At 43.9% G+C, this 23656-nt stretch overlaps 1 protein-coding gene across 11 annotated transcripts in view; it reads right to left on the bottom strand.

Moving 5' to 3' along the window:
* LOC105477763 (nuclear receptor subfamily 2 group C member 2) overlaps positions 1-23656 on the bottom strand; it is a 101699-nt gene that overhangs the window by 20068 nt on the left and 57975 nt on the right. For all 11 annotated transcript variants that reach the window (XM_071092256.1, XM_011734497.3, XM_011734503.3 and 8 more), the window contains 6 exons: positions 14527-14727; positions 12051-12153; positions 7283-7462; positions 4567-4714; positions 3379-3472; positions 888-1021 (listed from right to left, as the gene is read on the bottom strand). In XM_071092256.1, the coding sequence (XP_070948357.1) occupies positions 888-1021; positions 3379-3472; positions 4567-4714; positions 7283-7462; positions 12051-12153; positions 14527-14727 (860 nt within the window). The remainder of the gene's footprint in view (positions 1-887; positions 1022-3378; positions 3473-4566; positions 4715-7282; positions 7463-12050; positions 12154-14526; positions 14728-23656) is intronic.

The raw sequence follows: 23656 nt of genomic DNA, 5'->3' as shown, positions 1-23656 counted from the left end.
CTTCCATTTTATAGATGTAAATGCTGAGCTTACAGTTGTTAAATAACTTTTCTAAGACCATCCATACAATAAGTGATAGAACCAGAATTCTACCTAATTCAAATCCCACCCTCTTTCCACTGGACCTAGATCTTGTTATCAGACCACAAGTTAACAAGGGACTGGAACCCCTGAATAGTCTCCAGCTTTGTATCTGGCTGGTCTGGCATGTTAGGAGCAGAGCACAAGAGCCAAACTGCAGAGAAGAAACATCCTTAGCAGCAGTTATTGATGTCTGGCATTAGCTCATACTATCTATCAGCCACTATCAATCTAGTTACCCTGGTGGATTTAAGCTCTGAATTCATTACTCAGAAAAAATATACATGAGGGTTGGGGGTGGTGGCGCACACCTGTAATCCCAGCACTTTGGGAGGCTGAGGCGGGAAGCTCACTTGAGCCCAGGAGTTCTAGACTAGCCTGGGCAACATGGCGAAACCCCATCTCTATTAAAAAATAAAAATAAAAATAAAAGAAGACGAGAAAAATAGGTTAAAATAGAAGTAGAAAAGGGAATAAACTCTTAATATGCAGATGCATTATTAAATAGTAATTAATACAAATAACTGCTGTCCACTAGAGGTTTCCCCCTACTTCTACTGATTTACTCAATTTTCTTTTCCAAGGCTGGGAATGAAAAGAAGTTTTGATTGTTTTATACTGTATAACGTAAGTGGTCTATGTTCCCACAGTTAAAATTTGAAAGAAGACAGATGTGCAGGGTCATTGTAACAATTTTATCATCCTTAGTTAAATACAGCACAGGTACCAAAATGCTGTTTTCCACCCTCACAATAGAGGGAGGGTGTCCAGGCCAGGAGGGGGCCTCCACCCTCATGGGCTCGTACCGAGTAATCTCACTTGCAGACTGGTCCTCTGGTTGGATTTCTGAAGTGTCACCGTTGTTCAAAGATTCACTTAGGTTGGCAAGCGAGGTCACTACATTTGCCAGTGTGCCCAGAGCTCCCTGGCTTGTTTCAGCCTATTAAACAAAAAATACTGACATTAAAAATGGAACACAGATATGCAAATGACTCTCAGGCCAATGAAGTTACAATGCTGGTTCAAAAACAGCTTAGAGGCGAGGGGAATGTGACTACAAAGGGGCAACATAAGGAAGATCTTTTTGGTGATTTAACAGTTCTGTATCTTCGTGTGGTGGCATTTACACAAATCTAGATATGTGACAAAGTGACAGAACAAAAACAGATAAATTAGACTTCATTAAAATTAAAACTGTTGTGCTTCAAAAGAAATTGTCAAGAAAGTAAAAGCGCATAAAACAAAAGGACAATTCACAGAATGAAATATTTGCAAATCATATGTCTGACAATGGTTTAGTAGCCAGAATATCTAAGGAACACTAACAACTCAATAATAAAAAGACAACCCAATTAAAAAATGGAAAAAGAGGCCAGGCGCAGTGGCTCATGCCTGTAATCCCAGCACTTTGGGAGGCCAAGGCAGGTGGATCACCTGAGGTCAGGAGTTCAAGACCAGCCTGGTGAACATGATGAAACCCCATCTCTACTAAAAATACAAAAAATTAGCCGGATGTGATGGCAGGTACCTGTAACCCCAGGTACGCGGGAGGCTGAAGCAGGAGAATCACTGGAACCCAGGAGGCGGAGGTTGCAGTGAGCTGAGATTGTGCCACTGCATTCCAACCTGGGCAACAGAGCAAGACTCTTACTCAAAACAAAACACACAAAATTAGCTGGGTGTGGTGGCACATGCGTATAATCCCAGATACTTGGGAGGCTGAGGCAGGAGAATTGCTTGAACTCGGGAGGCAGAAGTTGCAATGAGCTGAGGTGGCACCATCGCACTCCAGCTGGGGAAACAAGAGTAAACTCTCTTAAAAAAAAAAAAGAGGTGCATTATTTCGCAACAAAAAGGAACGAAGTACTGATACATGCTATACATTATGACCCTTAAAAACATTACGCTAAGTGAAAGAAGCCAGCCACAAAAGACCATATACTGTATGATTTCCTTTATATGAAATGTACAGAGTTGACAAAACCATAGAGTCAGAAAGCAGATTAGTGGTTGGTAGGGTTTGAGAAGAGGGGGAAAAAAGGAGTGACTACATAATACGGTTCAGGGTTTCTTCTGAGGTGATGAAAATATTCTAAAATTAGATAGTGGAGATGGTTTGTACAACCTTGTAAATATACCAAAAATCACTACATTGCACGCTAAAAGGGTGAGTTTTATGGCATGTGAATTATATTTCAATTAAAAAAGAAAGCCAGGGGTAGTGGCTCACGCCTGTAATCCCACCATTCTGGGGGGCTGAGGTGGGTGAAATTGCTTGAGTCCAGGAGTTCAAGACCAGACTGGGCAACATGGTATCTGGGCTTCACTTTCAGGCTTACGCTTTCTCTGCATTTGACCGTGCAGTCAAGAGTCACTGTCCTAGAATGTGTGCTAGTGACAAGCTAAGCCCATGTGATTCATCAGCTCCCATCATGCATATGGCCCCTGCCCAAAGACAGAAGGTGCAAGGCCCAGCCTGAGGACTAAGGCACACAGGGCAGCTCTCCATGACAGGCAAGGGCTCTAAATTTTGTCTTCTCTTTCCCAAAAGAGAATGCCCTGTGATGCCCTGTAATGCCCTGAGAACGCCCATGAATGAGACTGTGAACAGATGAGAAGGAAGCCTGCAGACCTTGCTCTGGGTCTAATGGTCACAGCAATGCCAGTGTTCTCAATTACCAAGTCACCCTCTTAGAGTTGTGACTTGCTGCTACTACTTCCTCATTACTTGGTTACATCAGGAGCACCAAGATGAGAAAAACAGTGAGTTCCCTCGCCTGGAAAAAATCCCCCTCCTTGGTTATCTTCACAGGAGCCAGCCAGTCTCCCCTCTTTGGACTGACAAACGTTTCTGTCCACAAGTTAAATCCCTATGACTGATCTGCTCTAGCAAAGTTTTGGAATTGATAGATTCCTGGCTGAGCTTCACCCTGAAGATCATCTAATAAAAAAGAATCCGGGGCTTTTGCAAAAAGGCCATTTGATAAGCAGCTCTTTCCTTGGTATGCTAGTAGTTTGCCAATGTGTATAAGAGAAAAAGAAAACTGCAACAGAAAAGAGAACCACCGAATGTCCACCAAATTGACATCCAGACTGACATGTCACAGTGATTATGACCAGCCAGCTCTGATGTGAAAAGCCATCAGCATCTCTAAACAAATCACAAGGAGACCAAGACGTAGGTCATGCTTTTGATGTGGTCTCTGAAGGCCAGGAAGAAGGTGGTGTACACAGTTAGAGAAGTGGCCTGCAATGTCAACATAAAGGATGAGAGAAAGCATGAGTAGAGAACGTCACCTTGGAATCTGTGGCCAGAAGAACTGTACCATCCTCACGTATCAAAGGCTGCTGGATGTTCACAAGCATTCCTGGATCAAGAAGACCTGTTTGTCTATTTAAGACATAAACTCAGATCAGAGTAGCTTCCAACATTTTATGCACCGTATAATCATGCTGCATTTACCTGTCCTTCCATATTTGTGAAGCTATCTGAATAGCAGAAAAGCTCTAACCAGACTCAGCCGCTTAGTGACTAAACAGAACCCCCACCCCTGTCTCTCTGGAATGAGATATACATAAAGTCGGGTTTACAGCTTGAGACAGGATGAAACACAGATGCACCCCCCAGGGCTTTCCAGGATGACTGCGCACTGTGGCCATTCTCCCAAGAAAAGTTTACTTGAGGGGCCGGGCGCGGTGGCTCAAGCCTGTAATCCCGGCACTTTGGGAGGCTGAGACGGGTGGATCACGAGGTCAGGAGATCGAGACCATCCTGGCTAACACGGTGAAAGCCCGTCTCTACTAAAAAATGCAAAAAACTAGCCGGGTGAGGTGGCGGGCACCTGTAGTCCCAGCTACTCGGGAGGCTGAGGCCAGAGAATGGCGTGGACCCGGGAGGCGGAGCTTGCAGTGAGCTGAGATCCGGCCACTGCACTCCAGCCTGGGCGACAAAGCGAGACTCCGTCTCAAAAAAAAAAAAAAAAAAAAAAAAAAGACAAGTTAACTTGATTTTCAGAAAACCAGCAAGGCATCCTCAACTCCAGCTCTCTCTCTGATACATTTTGGATTTCTTGTTTTCCCCTCTTTCTGATCCTTTTAAAGTAAGTTCAATAGATTACATTAAAAAGAATATACAAATTAACTATAACACTGAGACCTTATCTCACCTTAGGTCTTTTGTCTGTACTGCAGAAAAGCCCCAATCTTGAATTATAAAATAATTGTCTTCCTGTATGAATGATGCCTAAATTGCAGGACATAATCTGAATTCAAGGCTAGGAGAATTTCTGACCCCATCATAAATCAGGCATCCTCAGGTCTGTCCAGAGGTGTGACTGAGCAGCTCCAGAAGGGGCAGAATTAGGCAACACAAGGTTGGAGGCTATGGCAGGTGGGTGGGAAGCCACAACAGTGCCTGTTCTGGGACGCGTCTGTGCCTCCTCCATCAGCTGCAAAGGCTGACTGCAGTGAGAAAAAGGGACTGACCTCGCTCCGTCTTTGTCTGCCACAAACGTGGGAGTGGCTATCAGGGGACTTCTCAGGTCTTTCCGGATATAGATTTTCTCAGTTGAAGCAGCACAATTGCTTGGTTTCTCCCGTTGCACATCAAAGGGCTTCCGTTCACTCTGTACGGCTTAAATCACAACATAAACATTTGTGTTTAGAGAAACAATTCAAATCAATAAAAACCACATCCCTCGTGGTAAAGTAAGGGGTTTTCTTTAGTAAATCCATTACCGTAGGGAGGATGATTTTGGTGCTAGGTTCATCTAGCTCAGTTTTCACAGTGGACTTTTCGGCCAAAGAGAGGAAATCAAGCCAAACCATGCCATGTCAAATCTAAAGGCATAAAAAAGACCTCACGATGGGTGGTACTCCCTGCTAAGAAACTGCAGCACAGCACCTATGTGGCCTATGGAAGCACCCATGAGCCTTCTGGGCCATTTTGTTAATTTTATGTTATTATTTTATTGTTTTTTGTAGAGATGAAGCCTCATTATGTTGCCCACTGGACTCAGACTCCTGGGCTCAAGAAATCCACTTGCCCCAGCCTGCTAAAGTGCTGGAATTATAGGCATGAGCCACAGTGCCCAGTTGGTTTTTACTTCATGATGCTAACAAAATAGATCATTTCAAGGATAAAGAAACGCCCATCTTTGGGCCGGGGGCGGTGGCTCAAGTCTGTAATCCCAGCACTTTGGGAAGCCGAGACGGGTGGATCACTTGGCCAGCATGGCAAAACCTGGCCTCTACTAAAAATACAAAAATTAGCCGGGTGTGGTGGCAGGCACCTGTAAACCCAGCTACTTGGGAAGCTGAGGCAGGAAAAATTGCTTGAACCTGGGAGACAGAGGCTGCAGTGAGCCAAGACGTGCGCTACTGCACTCCAACCTGGGCGACAGAGTGAGACTCCGCCTCAAAAAAAAAAAAAAAAAAAAGAAAAAAAAAGAAAAGAAATGTCCACCTTCAAGTAGGCCCTTAATAGAATGCATTTCCTTTGCCACAATTTGTAGAGGAACCCTTCTAATTTCCAAATCAAGTCTGAATCACTTCTGCAAACTGTTTAATGGGTGTCAATTTTACATCATGCTAGCAAACTCTCCCTTTAGCAGTCTAATATAAGAGCAAATATGCATGTTAGAAGCAACTGAAGAAAACGAAAGCTTTTTAAAGGCAAAAGTGATGAAGGTCAGGGACTAACATTCAGATACGCTGCTAATCAAACTGCTATCCAATTGAATATTGTGTTTGCAGCTACAGCTGTGATCACAAGAAAACTGATTTCAGTCACTGCTCTGAGTAAAAATATTCATCATTGAGAAAAAGGAAAGCTTAGCAATATGGGCCAGTCCCACACCAAGTCAGTGATTTATTTACTCACTTTGGGGAAAGAGCAGTCTCATTAGATTAAATAAAAACATCACACTAGGCAGAAATTAGGTTGATATTTCTAATTTCTCAAAAAATACATTTCCATTTATTCTCCAGTTAATTTTACAGATTCCCATTCCCAGAAACGTCAACATCAATACTGAAATATATTGGTTTTCAGTGTTCCTAGAAAACTATGCAAAAGATGACAGAACCATGCAGCATACTCAGCAGGAGCCTGCAGTCCTGGGTCCACGGCCACCAGACTTGCGAGGCTGAGCTGCATGCCTTGCTCTGCTAAGCTCCATTTTCCTACTGTGGTTTGAGCCTAACTCCACTCTCCTTGAATTTCTTTGTGCTGCCCATCTTGGGTCCTGGTCTTCATGTTTTCACCACAAGTTAGGGAAGTGACCTCCATGCTGATTGGTCCCTGAAAACTCCCAAAATTCTGGCTATGGGAGTGGAAAGGAGGGGCCTGAGACCTTCCCTGGCTGCCCCACACATCCAGGAGCAATATATTTCCCTTTAGAACCCCAGTTACACAGAGGCTTGGCAAAGGACCTTATCCCAAAAGAAAGTAGAGGGGCTAAGAAGACAAGGAGTAGGCTGATGTAATCCTCAGGAGCAATATATAAGTAAGGTGAATAAGCAGATCACAGAAGAGGACCCTGTGGCTGAGAGGCTACGTGTGTCCTCAGGCGTCATAGCTCTCTCTTAGTGGCACACCTGGAGGTAGATTTGGTATCACCTTTCCTCCAAAGCCTGTGTTCAATCCACTCCACTAAGCTGCCTCCTGATGCATCTGGAGTAAGGCTTTCCACACACACAGCAGGAGAACAGACCAATCCCCGCAGCACTGGCTCTGAATCACCTAGCTGACCCATGAGGTAAACCAAAATGACGCTTAAGTGCGTAATTTTTCTTAAAGTATTTTAAGGCCAGGTATAGAAACCTTATTTTTTCTTGTTTACTCTCTCCCTCTGCGTTAACTCATGTGGTTTTAAAAATTTTTTTTTTTTTTTTGAGAGGGAGTCTCGCGCTGTCGCCCAGGCTGGAGTGCAGTGGCCGGATCTCAGCTCACTGCAAGCTCCGCCTCCTGGGTTTGCGCCATTCTCCTGCCTCAGCCTCCCGAGTAGCTGGGACTACAGGCGCCCGCCACCTCGCCCGGCTATTTTTTTGTATATTTTTTAGTAGAGACGGGGTTTCACTGTGTTAGCCAGGATGGTCTCGATCTCCTGACCTCGTGATCCGCCCGTCTTGGCCTCCCAAAGTGCTGGGATTACAGGCTTGAGCCACCGCGCCCGGCCGGTTTTAAAATATTGTTACTCACATTCCATTTTCATGCCCATCTCTAAGCATTTTTTCAGCCGGCAAAACTGACAGCGGTTCCGGTGATGTTTATTGATGATGCAGTCTTGGTTGCTCCGACAGCTGTAGGTCAAATTTTTCCTCACGCTCCTTTTGAAGAAACCTTTGCAACCTTCACAACTGACAGCCCCATAGTGACGGCCTGAAACAGAAAGAATACACAAATATTTTGTGACTATATTTGTGGATTCAGTTCCTGTGCAAGTCTTATCGAAGTGATGGGTGCATATGCTGTTAGGTGCCAACAGCCACGTGGTCTGAGCATTAAGCATACTGGCCACACCCTTCAAGTAATTTCTCTACAATCTTTCAAGTAGCCTTAGGAGTTCATGATGGAAATACTGAAGCTCGGACAGGTTATATGACAGCTGGCAGATGGCATGACCTTAGTGCGCTTCGTATACAAATGGTCTAACACACAGTAGGAGCTCACAGGTGACAGCTGAACTCTACTATCCACTTGAACACACCTGGGTCCTATTCCTGGAGATCTGGGCTTATGAAGTGGATCAGGTCCCCTGTCCCGCCACAAGTGGCACAGAGCAGACACGTGCATGTGTGGCTTCGGCACAGAGGGTCTCACTCCTGCATTTAGCCCCTCTCTCTGATTCATGTCCTGGGCCCTAAGTCTCCCCTGGGGAAGCGGGATAGTCACAGGGAGAAGCATGGGGACTGTGACTGCCAAAGCCCACAGCAAAGGAGGATTACCATATGGCTCACATGGGCTAGCTACTCAGAGCCTTCTAGAAACATAGTTCTAGGAATGCATTTATTAAACACAGTTTATTTTTCTAATCTTGTTTTATTTTGGTGTCTCTTTTTATTTTTGATACATTGTAATTGTCCATATTTATGAGGTATAATTTGATATTTCAATATATCCACATGTTGTATAATGATCAAATCAGGTAGAGTGACCACCACCTTATGCATTTATCATTTCTTTGTAATAAGGACATTCAAAAAACTTTCTTCTAGGAATTTTACAATATATAATACCTTATTGTTAGCTATGGCTACAGTGCAACAGAACACCAGAACTTGTTCCTACTACTTAACTGTAACTTTGTACCAGTTGGTCAGTCTTTCCCAACCATCTCTCACTTTTCCCCTCCCGCGTCTTGGTGCCATTGTTCTACTCTCTGTTTCTATGATATCATTTATTTTTTAAGGATTCCACAGGAGTGAGATAATATTTGCCTTTCTGTGTCTGGCTTATTTCACGTAACATGATGTCCTCCATGTTCATCTATGTTGTCACAAAGAGCAGGATTTCATTCAATTTTATCTATTCCACTGTGCTACATACCACATTTTCTTTAGCAATTCATCCACTGTTGGATACTTAAGCTGATTCCGCATCTTGGCCATTGTAAATAGTCATGCAGTAAACATGGGAGTGCAGATATTTCTTCAACATAATGATTTTATTTCCTTTGGATTTGGATCCAGTACTGAGATTGCTGGACCATGTGGTAGTTCTAGTTTTAATTTTTTGAAGAACTTCCATACAGTTTTCTATAGTGGCTGTACTAGTTTACAGTTCCACCAACAATGTGTAAGTGTTCCCTTTTCTCCACATCCTCCCTAGCACTTCTTTTCTTTTGTCTTTTTAATTGTAGGCATTTTTTCTTCTTTTTTTTTTTTTGAGACAACAGTCTCAGTCACTTAGACTGGAATGCAGTGGTGTGATTTCGGCTCGCTGCAACCTCCACCTCCTGTGTTCAAGTGATTCTTGTGTCTCAGCCTCCCGAGTAGCTGGAATTATGGGTGTGCACCACCACACTAGGCTAATTTTTTTATTTTTATAAGATTTTATAAAACAAAAATAAAATCTTATATATTTTATAAGATTCTTTTTTTTTTAAGACAAGAGTCTTGCTTTTGTCACCCAGGCTGGAGTACAGTGGTGCAATCTTGGCTTACTGCAATCTCTGCCTCTCAGGTTCAAGCGGTTCTCCTGCCTGAGCCTCCCAAGCAGCTGGGATTACAGGAACCCACCACCACACCCAGCTAATTTTTGTATTTTTAGTAGAGACGGGGTTTCACCATGTTGACCAGGCTAGTCTCGAACTCCTGACATCAGGTGATCTGCCTGCCTTGGCTTCCCAAAGTGCTCGGATTACAGACGTGAGCCACTGCACCCTGTCAAAAAATATGTATCTTATAAAAATACAAAAATTAGTAGAGATGAGGTTTTGCCACGTTGGCCAGGCTGGTCTCGAACTCCTGGCCTCATGTGATCTGCCCACCTCAGCCTGCCAAAGTGCTGGATTATAGGCATGTGCCACCGCACCCAGCCTGATTACAGACATCCTACCTGGAGGTGATACCTCATGTGGTGTTGATTTGCATTTCCTTGCGGATTAGTGATGTTGAGCATTTTTTCATATAACCATTGGCCATCTGAATGTCTTCTTTTGAGAAATGTCTATTAAGGTATTTTGCCCATTTTAAAATTGAGTTACTTGTTTTTTTGCTGTTAAGTTCCTTATACGTTCTGGATAGTAACCCCTTGTCAGGTGTACAGTTTGCATGGTATCTCCAACTTTTAATTATCAATGACATTAAAAAGTGGCCCTGGCCAGGCAAGGTGGCTCACGCCTGTAATCCCAGCACTTTGGGAGGCCAAGGCAGGCAGATCACCAGGTCAGGGGATCGAAACCATCCTGGCTAACATGGTGAAACCCCATCTCTACTAAAAATACAAAATTTAGCCAGGCATGCTGGCAGATGCCTATAGTCCCAGCTACTCGGGAGGCTGAGGCAGGAGAATCACTTGAACCCAGGAGGCAGAGGGTGCAGTCAGCCGAGATCATACCACTGCACTCCAACCTGAGCAACAGAACAAGACTCCATCTCAAAAAAAAAAAAAGTGTCCCCTCCTTCAGTTTAGCTTTCTTATTCACAAAGTACTTTCACATACATTATGCCTCACTTGTTTCCAGCTGAGACTGACCATGGACATGCTCTTCTGATTCTGTCTTGTTTGTATAATCCAATTTCACAGCTACATTGCCAAGGAGAATACATTTCACAGGATTACCATTTATGGTGGCTACAGAGAATCCCATTGTTCTAAGCTCTAGTATGCAAAACCATTTTCCAAGTGTGCATTTGGAACAACTTGGTCTTGTTCTTTTAAGAATAGTTGTGGTAAAGTGCCTTCTATAACATCGTTTTTCCTTTCTTTGCAATATATTTCCTTGAGTTCTCTATCTCTTTGAGTGACACTAATTCAGGAGACAATGGCACAAAGAGCCTGTGACTAGGCCTTTCCTTAAGCTCAGAAGAAGACTGACAAATGGGGAAGTCGAGCAGATTTTATGGCCCTTTTGTTATGTTCATGCTTCATTCATTTGTTCAGAAGTTTGTAGAGTGCCTTTCCTTGCTGAGCAAGAAGACAGGAATACAGAGATAGATGGTAAGACATGGTTTTTGCTTTGACATTCTGATGGGGAAGACAGGCCTGCAGAGTGAATTATATGAGTAGGCAACAACTGATTAGAGAAATCTGTAGGAAAGGGCAATCAGGATCACAGGCAGCACTGTCTACCTGCCTACTGGGGTAGGTGAGGGCTTCAGAGAAGGGATAGGATGGATTGGGTTTACCAGGACAAAGGGTGGCAGGCACCATTGGCAGATAAATGGTGTCACCAGCGTGAAAGAGAAACTGGAGCTTCTGATCTTCTGTAGATGCTTGTCTGGGTCTGTCTTCCTAAGAGGCTTGGTCCAACCTCCTTTTTTTTTTTTTTTTTTTTTTTTTTTTTTTTTTTTTTTTTGAGACGGAGTCTTGCTCTGTCACCCAGGCTGGAGTGCTGTGGCCGGATCTCAGCTCACTGCAAGCTCCGCCTCCCGGGTTCACGCCATTCTCCTGCCTCAGCCCCAACCTCCTTTTTAAAAAACAAAACAAACAAACAAAAACCAGGACTACAGTGTCCAAAGTTCCTGTGAATTTTGTGACCACAGAAGAAAGTGGAACCAGGCAGCCATCACAGAACACAGGCCTGTGCCCTTGGCATCCCTGGTACTGTGTTCTTATAAAACACTTCTCCATTCCTTCCTGTCTGCCTCACTAACCTTCTATGGATCCCCAGTACAAGCAGGCCAGCACTTGCATTTCTGGGCCAGACATGTTCTTCAGTCTCACTTTACCCAATCGTAATCACAGAAGCCTATAAGCTCTCTCTCAAGGATACCGTGGGTATAGACCTTAAACTCTAGGCCCTGGCTCCACTTGCTGGAATGCCCTCCTCCTGCTCCAACGAACATGTACACAATCACCAAGGCTCCCAAGTGTTACTGCCTCTGTGGGGCCTTTCCTGACCCTGGGACTCTAGCTGGAATCACATGCTGCCTCCTGCTTCATTACAGCAGTTATTCATAGTGGGTTATAGTAAGGGGATGATAGAGACAGTTATAGTTAGGATGAAGGGGGATTATACAAATTATACATCTTGTAAAATAGCCAAGTGCTGTGCAAATGCACACTTAACCAAGATCTACAAATTACAGAAATCGTTTCTTGACTTTTCCTTTTTATGTCTAATTATTCGACAAACTACCTTACTTATTTACATCATTACCCCAATAAGAAAAGTAGAATTCATGTGTGAAACCTACAAACGTACATAAAATGGTCTTTCTAAATTAACTACCACCCCACCTCACAACAGTTACTTCATGCTGTTGGCCCGTTGTAAGTGCCAGCATAACCTGGAACTACATACCGGAGGCTTTGTCGCCACAGACCACACAGTACTCTACCACCTGGGGCCGCTGGACGTCCGTCTTCCCCAGTAAACGCTCCACAGAGGCAGAATCCGTGACAATCTGAGAGAAACCAGGAAATAAACAGGGGTGCCAATTAAAAACCAAATCACTGCCGGGCATGGTGGCTCACGTCTGTAATCCCAGCACTCTGGGAGGCCAAGGCGGGTGGATCACCTGAGGTCGGGAGTTTGAGATCAGCCTGGTTAACATGGTGAAACACCGTCTCTATTAAAAATATAAAATTAGTCAAATGTGGTGGCAGGCGCCTGTAATCCCCAGCTACTCTAGAGGCTGAGGCAGGAGAATTGCTTGAACCTGGGAGGCAGACATGGTAGTGAGCTGAGATCGCGCCACTGCACTCCAGCCTGGGTGACAGAGTGAGACCCCATCTCAAAAACAAACAAACAAACACAGACAAAAACCCAGATCACTAAGCAAAGTAATGTTTAACTATAAATTCGCAATGTTGGGTTTCTAAGCAGGAGAACTCTGGACAGAACTGGGAAAATTCCAAATGACAACTTAATCTGACACCCAGAATGGTTCTGCCACTCATCCGGACTGCTCATCAGCTGGGTGGTTTCCCAGGATCAGGTGCTGGTTTCCACTGATCTACTCTATCTGGCTACTACAACCACCCAAAATTGTGGCCCATGTGGGGAATCACACACAGACACTACCAAATGAAGATATTTAAGATTCTTCCCATAACAACTTGAATGTATGCAAAGAGGTATATTGGCAGAGAAATAACCAAACTTTATTAATTAAATCACTAGGACTCTGACTGAGGCAGCCGGTGGTGAGATGACGAGAACAAATGACCTTTGAAACCTGCTATCTTCCCCTAATTTGTGGTGATTTTCTAGGCGACAGCAATTCATCTGGGATAATACTATAACTGATATCAATATGCGAAAGTGAAAAATAGCTGTTATTTTAAAATGTACTTGAACTTGAGCCAACAATAAGCCTTAAAATGATTTATACACGGTGGGAACACATACAGAAATCATTAAGTAGAATCACCTCTTGTGAAACATGCAACAAAATCAACAGCCATTCTTTCACAGACAAGGAGTACTCTAAAGGAGGAGGAATTCCTTTCTGATTTCAGATGATCACAATGTACTCCGGGAAAGGAAGGATGAGACAGCATTTAGTAAGTGTGGCGTAAGGTGTCTAAAAGAACAGTTCTGAAAGCTGAACACGTTGGCATTCTGATCCCAGCTCAATCAGAAGACAAAAAATTCTTCCCTTCCTTAAGTTTCTTCATAGTAGAACCTCCCCACCCAAAACAAGAGATTCTAAGCAGCATTAATTCAATAGTCAAAAGGTGGAAGCAACCTACATGTCCAACAACAGATGAAGAGAAAAAATGTGGTCTATATACAGAGTGGAATATTACTCAGCCTTTAAAAGGAATGGAATTCTGACACATGCTACGACATGGATGGGGGAAATAAGCCAGTCGCACGAAGGCTGATTTCACTTATATGAGGTACCTAGAGTAGTCAAATTCATGGAGACAGAAAGTAGAATGCTGGTCACCAGGGCTGGGCGAAGGGGAGAGGAGAATTACTGTTCTATGAGTATAGAGTTTCAGCTTAGGAAAAGGAAAAGAGTTACACAGAGCTGGACAGTGGTACAACAATGTAAATCTACTTAATGCCACTAAACTGTATACCTAAAGCTGATTAAGCTGGTAAGTTTTATATTATGTATATTTTATCAAAAATTAAAAAAAAAAATTAAACACAACCCTGACGAAGCGTGCTCCGTGCTCAGCCATCATGGGATACTGACCTTGAGTTTCTGTTCTCTAAGTGTTGGATTTGGAGATTCTATGCTTCCCAGCCTCATGCTGAGCAACAACCCTGCTTTCCTTCAATGCCTGCTCTTTTCCTTGCTGTAGACTGTCCTCAACCCCATCCTGCCTTGAGAGAGCAGGAAGAACCAGGGCAGAGATAGAGACAAGAACTGAGGGGCCCAGAGTGAGCAGTACACGGTGGCAAGTAAAGACATAATGAAAAGCTGGGGTCACAGACCTGATGATCTGGACAAATCAGTTCTCGCTTGGCTACAGTCAGCCCTAGGTGGTACCTTTAAAATATCAAGGGCTGACACTTGATGGCCTTAGGTAAGAACAATTCTCCAGTAGCCTCAGGGCCGGCTTGCTCATGCCAGTCTCCTGTGGCCACTGACCTCCTTGTTGTACTTCCATCCTCTCTGAGTGTTACAGCTGACTGTCTTCTGGGCCTTGCCACTGGTTTGCTGGTTTATTACTTTGGCCAAAGCAGCAACCTGCCATGTTTGCAGGTCCCCAAAGAACCTTCCAGGGATGGATTTGGCCTCGAAGGCAGACGTAAGAACAAGTCAGGAACAAGTTCGATGGCAGAAGTGCTGAAACAAATACCTGTCCAAAGGCCTTACCTGGATCCTGCCAGGGACGAGGTTGTCTGAGGTGGTAAATATGAGTTGCTTGGCGCTGGATGTCTCTGGGGAAGCCAGGATCACCTTCCCAGTTCCAGCTCCATCTGGGCTGGTCAGGATGAACTGCTGTTTAGGGGATCCGGAGGCGTCCACTGCGGTGACTATCTGGATCTTCTGTCCTGTCTGCTGGTCTGTGACAATCTATAAGACACAACATGGAGGCCGCTCTCATGGAGTGTCACAAGACCTATGCATTTGCAGGTGGTGCTCAAAGTGGTGACCGCCAAACACCTTGAATTAATGCTGTCTAACATGCAGTTTCACTAGTCCACGGTGAATCGAGAAAAACAAAACACAATAGTGAGCTTTTCAGAAACAAATTTTCATAAAGCTAATTTTAGTCTAGGACCATATCTTTCCTACTGTTTTTAGAAGTAAAATGCCCTTTCTTTTATGAAATGAAGGCAGTAATAAATAATAGGTTTAACTTTTTGAAAAGTCCTTGTCCTCACGTATTAAGAAATGTAGGCAATCCTAACTCTTGAAATGCTACTGATCCATAAAGTCCAAAAACTTGGGAATGACTGCTTCAAAGACGGCCTCTTTCTAAAAGGTCCTATAAATACTATTGCCTTAGGTTGAGAGAATACAGGGAGACCATTGCTGACACACACTCAACTCACCACTAATTGACCACCCACCTCCTTCACTCCCACTTCCTGACTCTGAGGTCTTTAAGGATAGAGACTACATCTGATTCACTGCTATATCCCCAGGGCCACCACAAGGCCTGGCACATAGAGAGAAGACAATAAAAGATCACAGGATGCACTGGAGGAAGTGGGCACTGACTCTGGAGAAGTCTTGACCCTTATTCCTCTGGGAGTTCCCACTCTTCAGGAGCATCACTGTCAAGACTCTACTTCTTCACACAGTCCTTGTCTAATTGCATCAGTCACAACAAAAACAGTTGCTATGGCAAGAATGAACTCTCTTTTTCTTGCTCATGAAGTTCTTTAAAGTTGTTCTAACCCCCATCCTGCCTCTCTCCTAGGCCAGATATTCCTGGCTAGCAGCACTGCCACCTTTCCCTCCAGGCACCAGCAGACCCTTACTTCAAAGAGGACTCTGGAGCTGCTGCTGCTGCTGTGTTGGGTGAGGGGAAACATGCTATGTCTCTGGCTGGAACTCAGTTTCCTACAGCACAGTACATTTATGGGCAGGTCTAGCATCTGTACCACCTCTTGACAGACTTTTGAAATGGAACTCTGGCTGGGCGCGGTGGCTCACGCCTGTAATCCCAACACTTTGGGAGGCTGAAGTGAGAGGATCACCTGAAGTCAAGAGTTCAAGACCAGCCTGGTCAACATGGTGAAGTCCCGTCTCTACTAAAAATACAAAAATTAGCTGGGCATGGTGGTGGGCGCCTGTAGTCCCAGCTACTTGGAAGGCTGAGACATGAGAATCGCTTGAACCCAGGAGGCAGAGTTTGCAGTGAGCCAAGATCGTGCCACTGCACTCCAGCCTGAGCGACAAAAGGGAAACTCCATCCCCGCCCCCCAAAAAAAGAAATGGAACTCCAAGGTTGAGACAACAAACTCACACAGTCTAACACAACAGCTTTGCTAACTGCAATATGGAAAATAAGACAATGTTGGCTGGCTCAAAATAAAATGACATAGGCAAGAAAAGATTCAATCACTTAGATGTTTACTGAGCACCCACTATGAGTCAAGCACTGTTCTAGGTACTAGGAATATGGACGTGAACAAAAAAAGGTCCCACTATCATGGAACTCAACTTCTACTGGGGGAAACAGACCATGAACTCTGAATAAATAATATCAGTCAGTGTAAATGCCCTGGAGAAAACAAAAAGCAGAATAAACAGAAAAAGCATTGGGAAGGAGACAGGGATGCAACTTTAGGAGGAGAGACATCTCTGAGTATGTGACACTAAGCAAAGACTTGAATCAAACACAAGAGGAAACTGCAAAAATGTGGCAAAGTGTGCTACAGGGCACAGCCAAGTGCAAGACCAGAGAGGACAGCAGAATAGGATGACAGATCCAAGAATGAATCCTCAGCTGATCATGGGACAAACCCCAGTATATAATCATTTCCAATTAAAGGGGCAAAAGATGTTTAAGGCTCAAGGAGAACAGATTTGGAGGGAATGAAAGGAAGAACCTTTCATCATTACAATCTGTGGCATGCCCAGAGTCCCCCAGAAACATAAAACATGAGACAGAAAACCTTGTGAGAAGAATTATCTTTAAAAAAACTTTCCTACCCAAGGCTCAACTGAGAGACTGCAGACACAGGCTGGTTGACACACACTTCTCTCAGCTGCCACAGAAGGGATTTCTTGCCTTAAACAAGATGGCCTTTCGAAGCCCTTATAACCTTGAGCTCCGTGAGTCAAATGTCTATCAATTTTTTTTTTTTTTTTTTTTTTTTTTTTGAGACAAGAGTCTCACTTTATCACCCAGGCTGGAGTGCAGTGGCATGAGTATGGCTCACTGCAGTCTCAACCTCCTAGGCCCAAGCCATCCTTCTGCTTCAGCCTTCTGTGTAGCTGAGACCACAGGCGTGTGTCACCACACCCAGCTAATATTTTAGAAAAATTTTTTGTAGAGATGGAGTCTCATTTTGTTGCCCAGGCTGGCCTCAAATTCTTGGGCTCAAGTGATCCTGCTGCCTCGGCCTCCCAAAGTGCTAGGATTCAGGCATGAGCCACCAAGCCTGGCTCATGTCTATCAATTCTTATTTCCTTCCTAAACTGTTTTCCCTGTTAAGAAATGACATAGTTATGTGATTGAGAGGGGTCTTCAATTACCAACTAAAACCAAGGCAATACTAGTAATTCCTTTGCCTTTTTGTAATCAGAGATGACACATTCTGTACCAGAGCACACACAGATAACCAACATGTCATTTCCTTGTATGCTCTTCTCCAGTCATTGTGGTTGAGGTATGGCAAGTATGAGGTCAGGGTATGGTGTTAGAAGGTAGAAGTTATTGGTTCCAGACAGGGACAGTAGCTCTTAGTGGCAGTATATAACATACTTCAAGGCTCAGAATTTTTATTTTTTTTTTGAGACAGGGTCTTGCTCTGTTACCCACGTTGGAGTGCAGTGGCATGATCCTGGCTCACTGCAGCCTCGACCTCCTGGGCTCAAGCAATCCTCCTATCTCAGCCTCCAGAGTAGCTGGGACTACAGGTAAGCACCACCATGCCTGGCAATTTTTTTTTTTTTTTTTCTCTAGAGATGGAGGTCTCACTATTTTGTCCAAGCTGGTCTTGAACATCTGGGCTCAAGTGATCCTCGTGCCTTCACCTCCCAAAAGCTGAGAACCAATGTACCTGGCTAGATTATTCTTTTCTTTTTTTCTCAAAGACTCGCGCTCATAAAAATTCAATGAATTACTTATAATTTGGGGATTTTTTGTTTATCTTCACCCTCCTAAGACATTTGTATCCTCCATTTAGAGAGAACACCTCCATGAGAAAACTAAAAATGCAGGCAGAAAAAAAAAATCTTCCAAATACCCTATTAGAACACAAGGGTGACCACTAGGCAAGACCTTGTTAACAAACACAGATAGATTCCTATTTAATGACCTATAGGAAACATCAAATTGCAAGGATATATCCAAGCTCATTAAAATTTAAGTCGGCTGTGGAGGAGAGGTATTGTGCATAGAACTTTACTCCCTGAAAAGATACATTCCAGCCAGAATTCCCAGTATCTATTAATGTGACCTTACTTGGAAGTCGGGCCTTTGCAAATGTAATTAGGATAAGATGAGGTAATACTGCATTAGGGTGGGCCCTAATTAAATGAATGGTGTGTCCTTATAAGAAGACCACGTGGCAATGGAGGCAGAGATTGGAGTGATGCAGCTGCAAGCAAGCAAGGATTGCCAAGGACTGCTGGCACCCACCAGAAGGTAGGAGGAGACAAGGAAAGACACTCTCCTAGAACCTTAAGAGAGCATGGCCCTGCTGACACCTTGATTTCAGACTTCTGGCCACCAGAAGTTTGGGAAAATAAATTTCTATTGTTTTAAGTCACCAAGTTTGTGGTAATTTATTGTGACAGCCCTGGGAAATTAATACAAGAGGCAAATTTTATTTAATTTCTTTATTTGGAACAAAAATTCTTAACCTTCTGTCTGTAAACTATAACAAATTGGGGGGAAGGGAGTAATGTAAGAAGATAAGGGCTATTTTCTGTGATTTTTTTTTTTTTTTTTTTTTTTGAGAGGGAGTCTTGCTCTGTCCCCCTGGCTGGAGTGCAGTGGCACTATCTCGGCTCACTGCAAGCTCCGCCTCCCGGGATCATGCCATTCTCCTGCCTCAGCCTCCCGAGTAGCTGGGACTACAGGCACCCGCCACCGCGCCCGGCTAATTTTTTTGTATTTTTAGTAGAGAAGGGGTTTCACCATGTTAGCCAGGATGGTCTCGATCTCCTGACCTTGTGATCCGCCCGCCTCGGCCTCCCAAAGTGCTGGGATTACAAGCGTGAGCCACCACGCCCGGCCTTTTCTGTGATTTTTAAGGCCCTCAATAGCTTACCTAGTCAGAGCTGCTACAATGCTTGTTGTGAAAAGGTGAATTTGTTTGAACATGATTGATATGTTAGTAAATAATTAGCATATAATGAAAATTTTGTGTTTATGCATGGTTTCTTCCATGAATAACACTAAGTAAATAGGTTAACAGAAAATGACACTGAGCTGAAGTTATCCATGCAGGGATACTCAGTGCATGTGGTATGAGTCACATTCAATCCATCTGGTGATTTCAGGTCACCCCATGTCCACCACTCACAGTAACTCATGAGACGCAATCCTCCCTACACCTACCTCCACAAAGAAACTACAGGACTTTTTCAAGGTAAAGTGCCGTATTTATTTATTTTTGAGATGGAATTTTGCTCTTGTTGCCCAGGCTGGAATGCAATGGCACAATCAATCTCAGTTCACAGTAACCGCCTCCCAGGTTCAAGCGATTCTCCTGCCTCAGCCTTCAGAGAAGCTGGGATTACAGACACACGGTACCATGCCCAGCTAATTTTTTTTTATTTTTAGTAGAGATGGGGTTTCTCCATGTTGGTCAGGCTGGTCTCAAACTCCCGACCTCAGGTGATCCGTCCACCTCGGCCTCCCAAAGTGCTGGGATTACAGGCATGAGCCACCGCGCCTGACCAAGTACCATATTTATTATAGTCACTATGTATTTAACTACTTGCAGGTTTTATTAGATTCACTATCCGTTTTTTAATACGTTACTGACAAAGTTTTTGAGAATTGTGTCACTAATCTCATTTTTTTCCCCATCAGTCCTGTGGTTTTCATTGCACAATTTGGTAAAGTGTGGGAATTTTCAGGAACACATGTCACATTATAGCACAACTGACTTTACTAAGCTAAGGTCCTCTCTAGTTAAGGTCCTCTCTAGTTCTAATTCCAAAGGACCTTGAAACGATCTTATACACCACCATTCTCCCCCATGTTACCCACTCTGTTCCAGCCAGCTCAACATCTCTGTTGCAAAGAAGAGTCTGCCAATGAATGGCCTGCAGGCAAAAACCAGCCACTGGATAACTTTTGTTTGACTACCCAAAATTATTATTTTTAAATTTTTTTCTTGAGACTAGGTCTTGTTCTGTCACCCAGGCTGGAGTGCAGCAGCATGATGTTGGCTCTTTACAACCTCCACCTCTCAGCCTCAAGTGATCCTCCCATCTCAGTCTCCCAAGTAACTGGGACTACAGACTCGTGCCACCACGCTTGGCTAATTTTTGTATTTTTTGTAGAGATGACATCTCACTATGTTGCCCAGGCTGGTCTTGAACTCCTGAGCTCAAGCGATCCACCTACATCAGCCTCCAAAGTGCTGGGATTACAGGTGTGAGCCACTGCACTCAGCCCCCTAAATATTTTTTTAAAAAACTTTGCTAACATCTAAAAATTGAGTATTTCCCATAATCAAAATCAAATTTGTAGTTCTCTTGACAAACTGGAAGCTCAGGTCATCCTGGGCTCAAGTTCTCTCCATGGTGCCAGGTGGCTGGAGATGGTGTGGGTTGGCTACCCCTTTAGATGAGGTAGCCTCTCCAGTTCATCCCTATCCTCACCTTGCCACCTCTTTCACTGTAAACACGGGAGACAGGGCTTGGTAGCTACAGACATGAATATGAATGCTTACTCTATTACTTTCCAGCTGTGTCAACTTGGAGCAGTTACACAAGCCCTTGAGCTCCATTTATGTATCTATGAAAAAGGATGACTAGGAAAGTGAAATGATACGATGTGTGTGAAACTGCTTGGTACACTGCCCAGAACATGCCAAGACCTTGGTAAAGTATTTCTTCCCTCTAAGCTCTCACATACTCCTTTCCTCACTCAGTTTTGTCTTATCCCTTTCATCTTATCAAATCGCTCCTGATGAAAAAGTCAAGACTTTTTTACCATGGCTTACTCATTCTTTCATTCATTCCTCAAATATTTACTGAGGGTCTATTCTGTCAGACAGTGTGTTAGACAGTGGCATATGAAGATGGCTCCTGCCCTCATGAAACTTTTAGTTCAGTCGAAGAGACTGGCAATATACAAGGAAACAAACCAGTCAGTAAACAATTTCAATTTATGGTACATGTTATGAGGGAAAAGACCAGGTTGGGGTAACCCCGAATAACAAAAGTATTTAACTTCAGAAAGAGAGGTCAGGGGGCTGGGCGCAGTGGCTCATGCCTGTAATCCCAGCACTCTGGGAGGCCGAGGCGGGCAGATCACGAGGTCAGGAGATCGAGACCATCCTGACTAACACAGTGAAAACCTGTCTCTACTAAAAATACAAAAAATTAGCCAGGCGTGGTGGCAAGCACCTGTAGTCCCAGCTACTTGGGAGGCTGAGGCAGGAGAATGGCGTGAACCCGGGAGGTGGAGGTTGCAGTGAGCCAAGATCATGCCACTACACTCTAGCCTGGGTGACACAGTGAGACTCTGCCTTAAAAAAAAAAAAAAAAAAAGAGAGAGGTCAGGGAAAACCTCCGTGACAAGGTGACATTTAAGACAAGATTTGGGCTGGGTGTCTGTAATCCCAGTACTTTGGGAAGCCAAGGCGGGCGGATCACCTGAGGTCAGGAGTTCAAGACCAGCCTGGCCAACATGGTGAAACTCTGTCTCTACTAAAAATACAAAATTAGCTGGGCGTGGTGGCGCATGTCTGTAATCCCAGCTACTTGGGAGGCTAAGGCAGAAGAATCGCTTGAATCTGGGAGGCAGAAGTTGCAGTGAGCCAACACTGTGCCACTGTACTCCAGCCTGGGTGACAAGAGCGAAATGCCTTAAAAAAAAAAAAAAAAAAGGTTTAAGGCTGAGGAGACAGCAGCCAGATAAATGTTTAGCGTTCCAGCAAAGAGAAATGTTCTGGCATATGGAAAGCCCTGGGAAGAACAAACTCTTAGGAACTGCTATCAGGCCCATGGACAACCAGCATGGCCCAGGAACTTAAAGAGGGAGGTGGGACGGCCCTGATGCGAGTCTGGATTTCTTTCTGAGTACAACGAGAATCCCTTCAAGGGTTTGTCCACCGACCCAAAACCAGCTCTTCAGATTTCCCATACTATTTATATACACATACCACCCGTCCACTCACATACCTACATATACACAATTTCCTATAACAAATATAGAATTTACATATAGAATATATATAAATTTATAAGACAGATCATATATTAGAGCATACCAAAAGATAATAGCAAAGATTATTAACTACAAATAAAAAGGGTAGAAGGAACCTGCTTTAAAAAAGGTTTGCAAAAAGGTATTAATAAACCCTGACCTTTGCGAAAAGGTAAATAAATCTTTTACTTAAGTATAAATTTTAGCTCATATGAATAGTTCTGAATTATTATTTTAGTTTTTTGAGACAGGGTCTTGCTCTGTGGCCCAGGCTGGAGTGCAGTGGCATGATCACAGCTCACTGCAGCCTCAACCTCTGGGGCTCAAGCAACCCTTCCACCAAAGCCTCCCAAGTAGCTAGGACTACAGGAATGCATCACCATGTCTGGCTAATTTTTTAGTTTTTTTTTTGTAGAGATACAATCTCACTTTGTTGCCCAGGCTGGTCTCGAACTCTTGGGCTCAAGTGATAAGCCTTCTTCAGCCTCCATAAGTGCTGGGATTACAAGGGTGAGCCACCATACCCAGCCTAAATGGAGGATATTAATCCAAATATATCAACAATCACTTTATGAATTGATCCACATTCACAATGAAAAGACAGATTGTCAGCTGGGTAAAAAAACAAGACTTATGAAATTATACAGGAAGTAGGAAAAAAATGGGAAAAAATCAAGACCCCAATACATATTGCCTACAGGAGAACCATTTTATATATAAAGACACAGACAGATGCAAAATAAAGTGATGGAGTAGCTGACAGTGGCGCACATTTGTAGTCCCAACTACTTGAGAGGCTGAGGCAGAACGATAGCTTGGGCTCAGGAGTTTGAAGTTGTAGTGCTCTACAATCCTGTCTGTGAATAGTAAATGCACTCTAGCCTGGGCAACAGAGCAAGACTTTCCTTAAAAAAAAAAAAAAAAAAAAGGTGGCCAGGCACGGTGGCTCACACCTGTAGTCCCAGCACTTTGGGAGGCTCAGGCAGGCGGATTGCTTGAGCTCAGAAGTTTGAGATCCGCCTTGGCAACATGGTGAAATCCCATCTCTAGTAAAAAAAAAACAAAACAAATCGTGTGTGTGTGTGTGTGTGTGTGTGTGTGTGTGTGTGTATCCAGGCATGGTGGTATGCGCCTGTAGTCCCAGCTACTTGGGAGGCGTAGATGAGAGGATGGCTTGAGCCTGTGAGGTAGAGGCTGCAGTGAGCTGTGTTCACGCCATTGCACTCCAGCCTGGGTGACAGAGCAAGACCCTGTCTCAAAAAAAAAAAAAAGAAAAAGTGTCAAAACATAGAGAAAGTTATACCATGCTAGCAACCAACACTCATAAAAAGAAAGCTGGAGTAACTACAGTAATTTCAGACAAAGCAGACTTCAGAACAAGGAAAATAAACATAAAGGGAAGTGGTACATAATAAGAAAGGGGTGGCTGGGCAT

This window comes from Macaca nemestrina, chromosome 2 (genome assembly GCF_043159975.1).
Source record: "Macaca nemestrina isolate mMacNem1 chromosome 2, mMacNem.hap1, whole genome shotgun sequence".
NCBI classification, from domain to species: domain Eukaryota; kingdom Metazoa; phylum Chordata; class Mammalia; order Primates; family Cercopithecidae; genus Macaca; species Macaca nemestrina.
The sequence above is the reverse complement of the archived record's forward strand: the minus strand, read 5'-3'. Positions and strand labels throughout refer to the sequence as shown.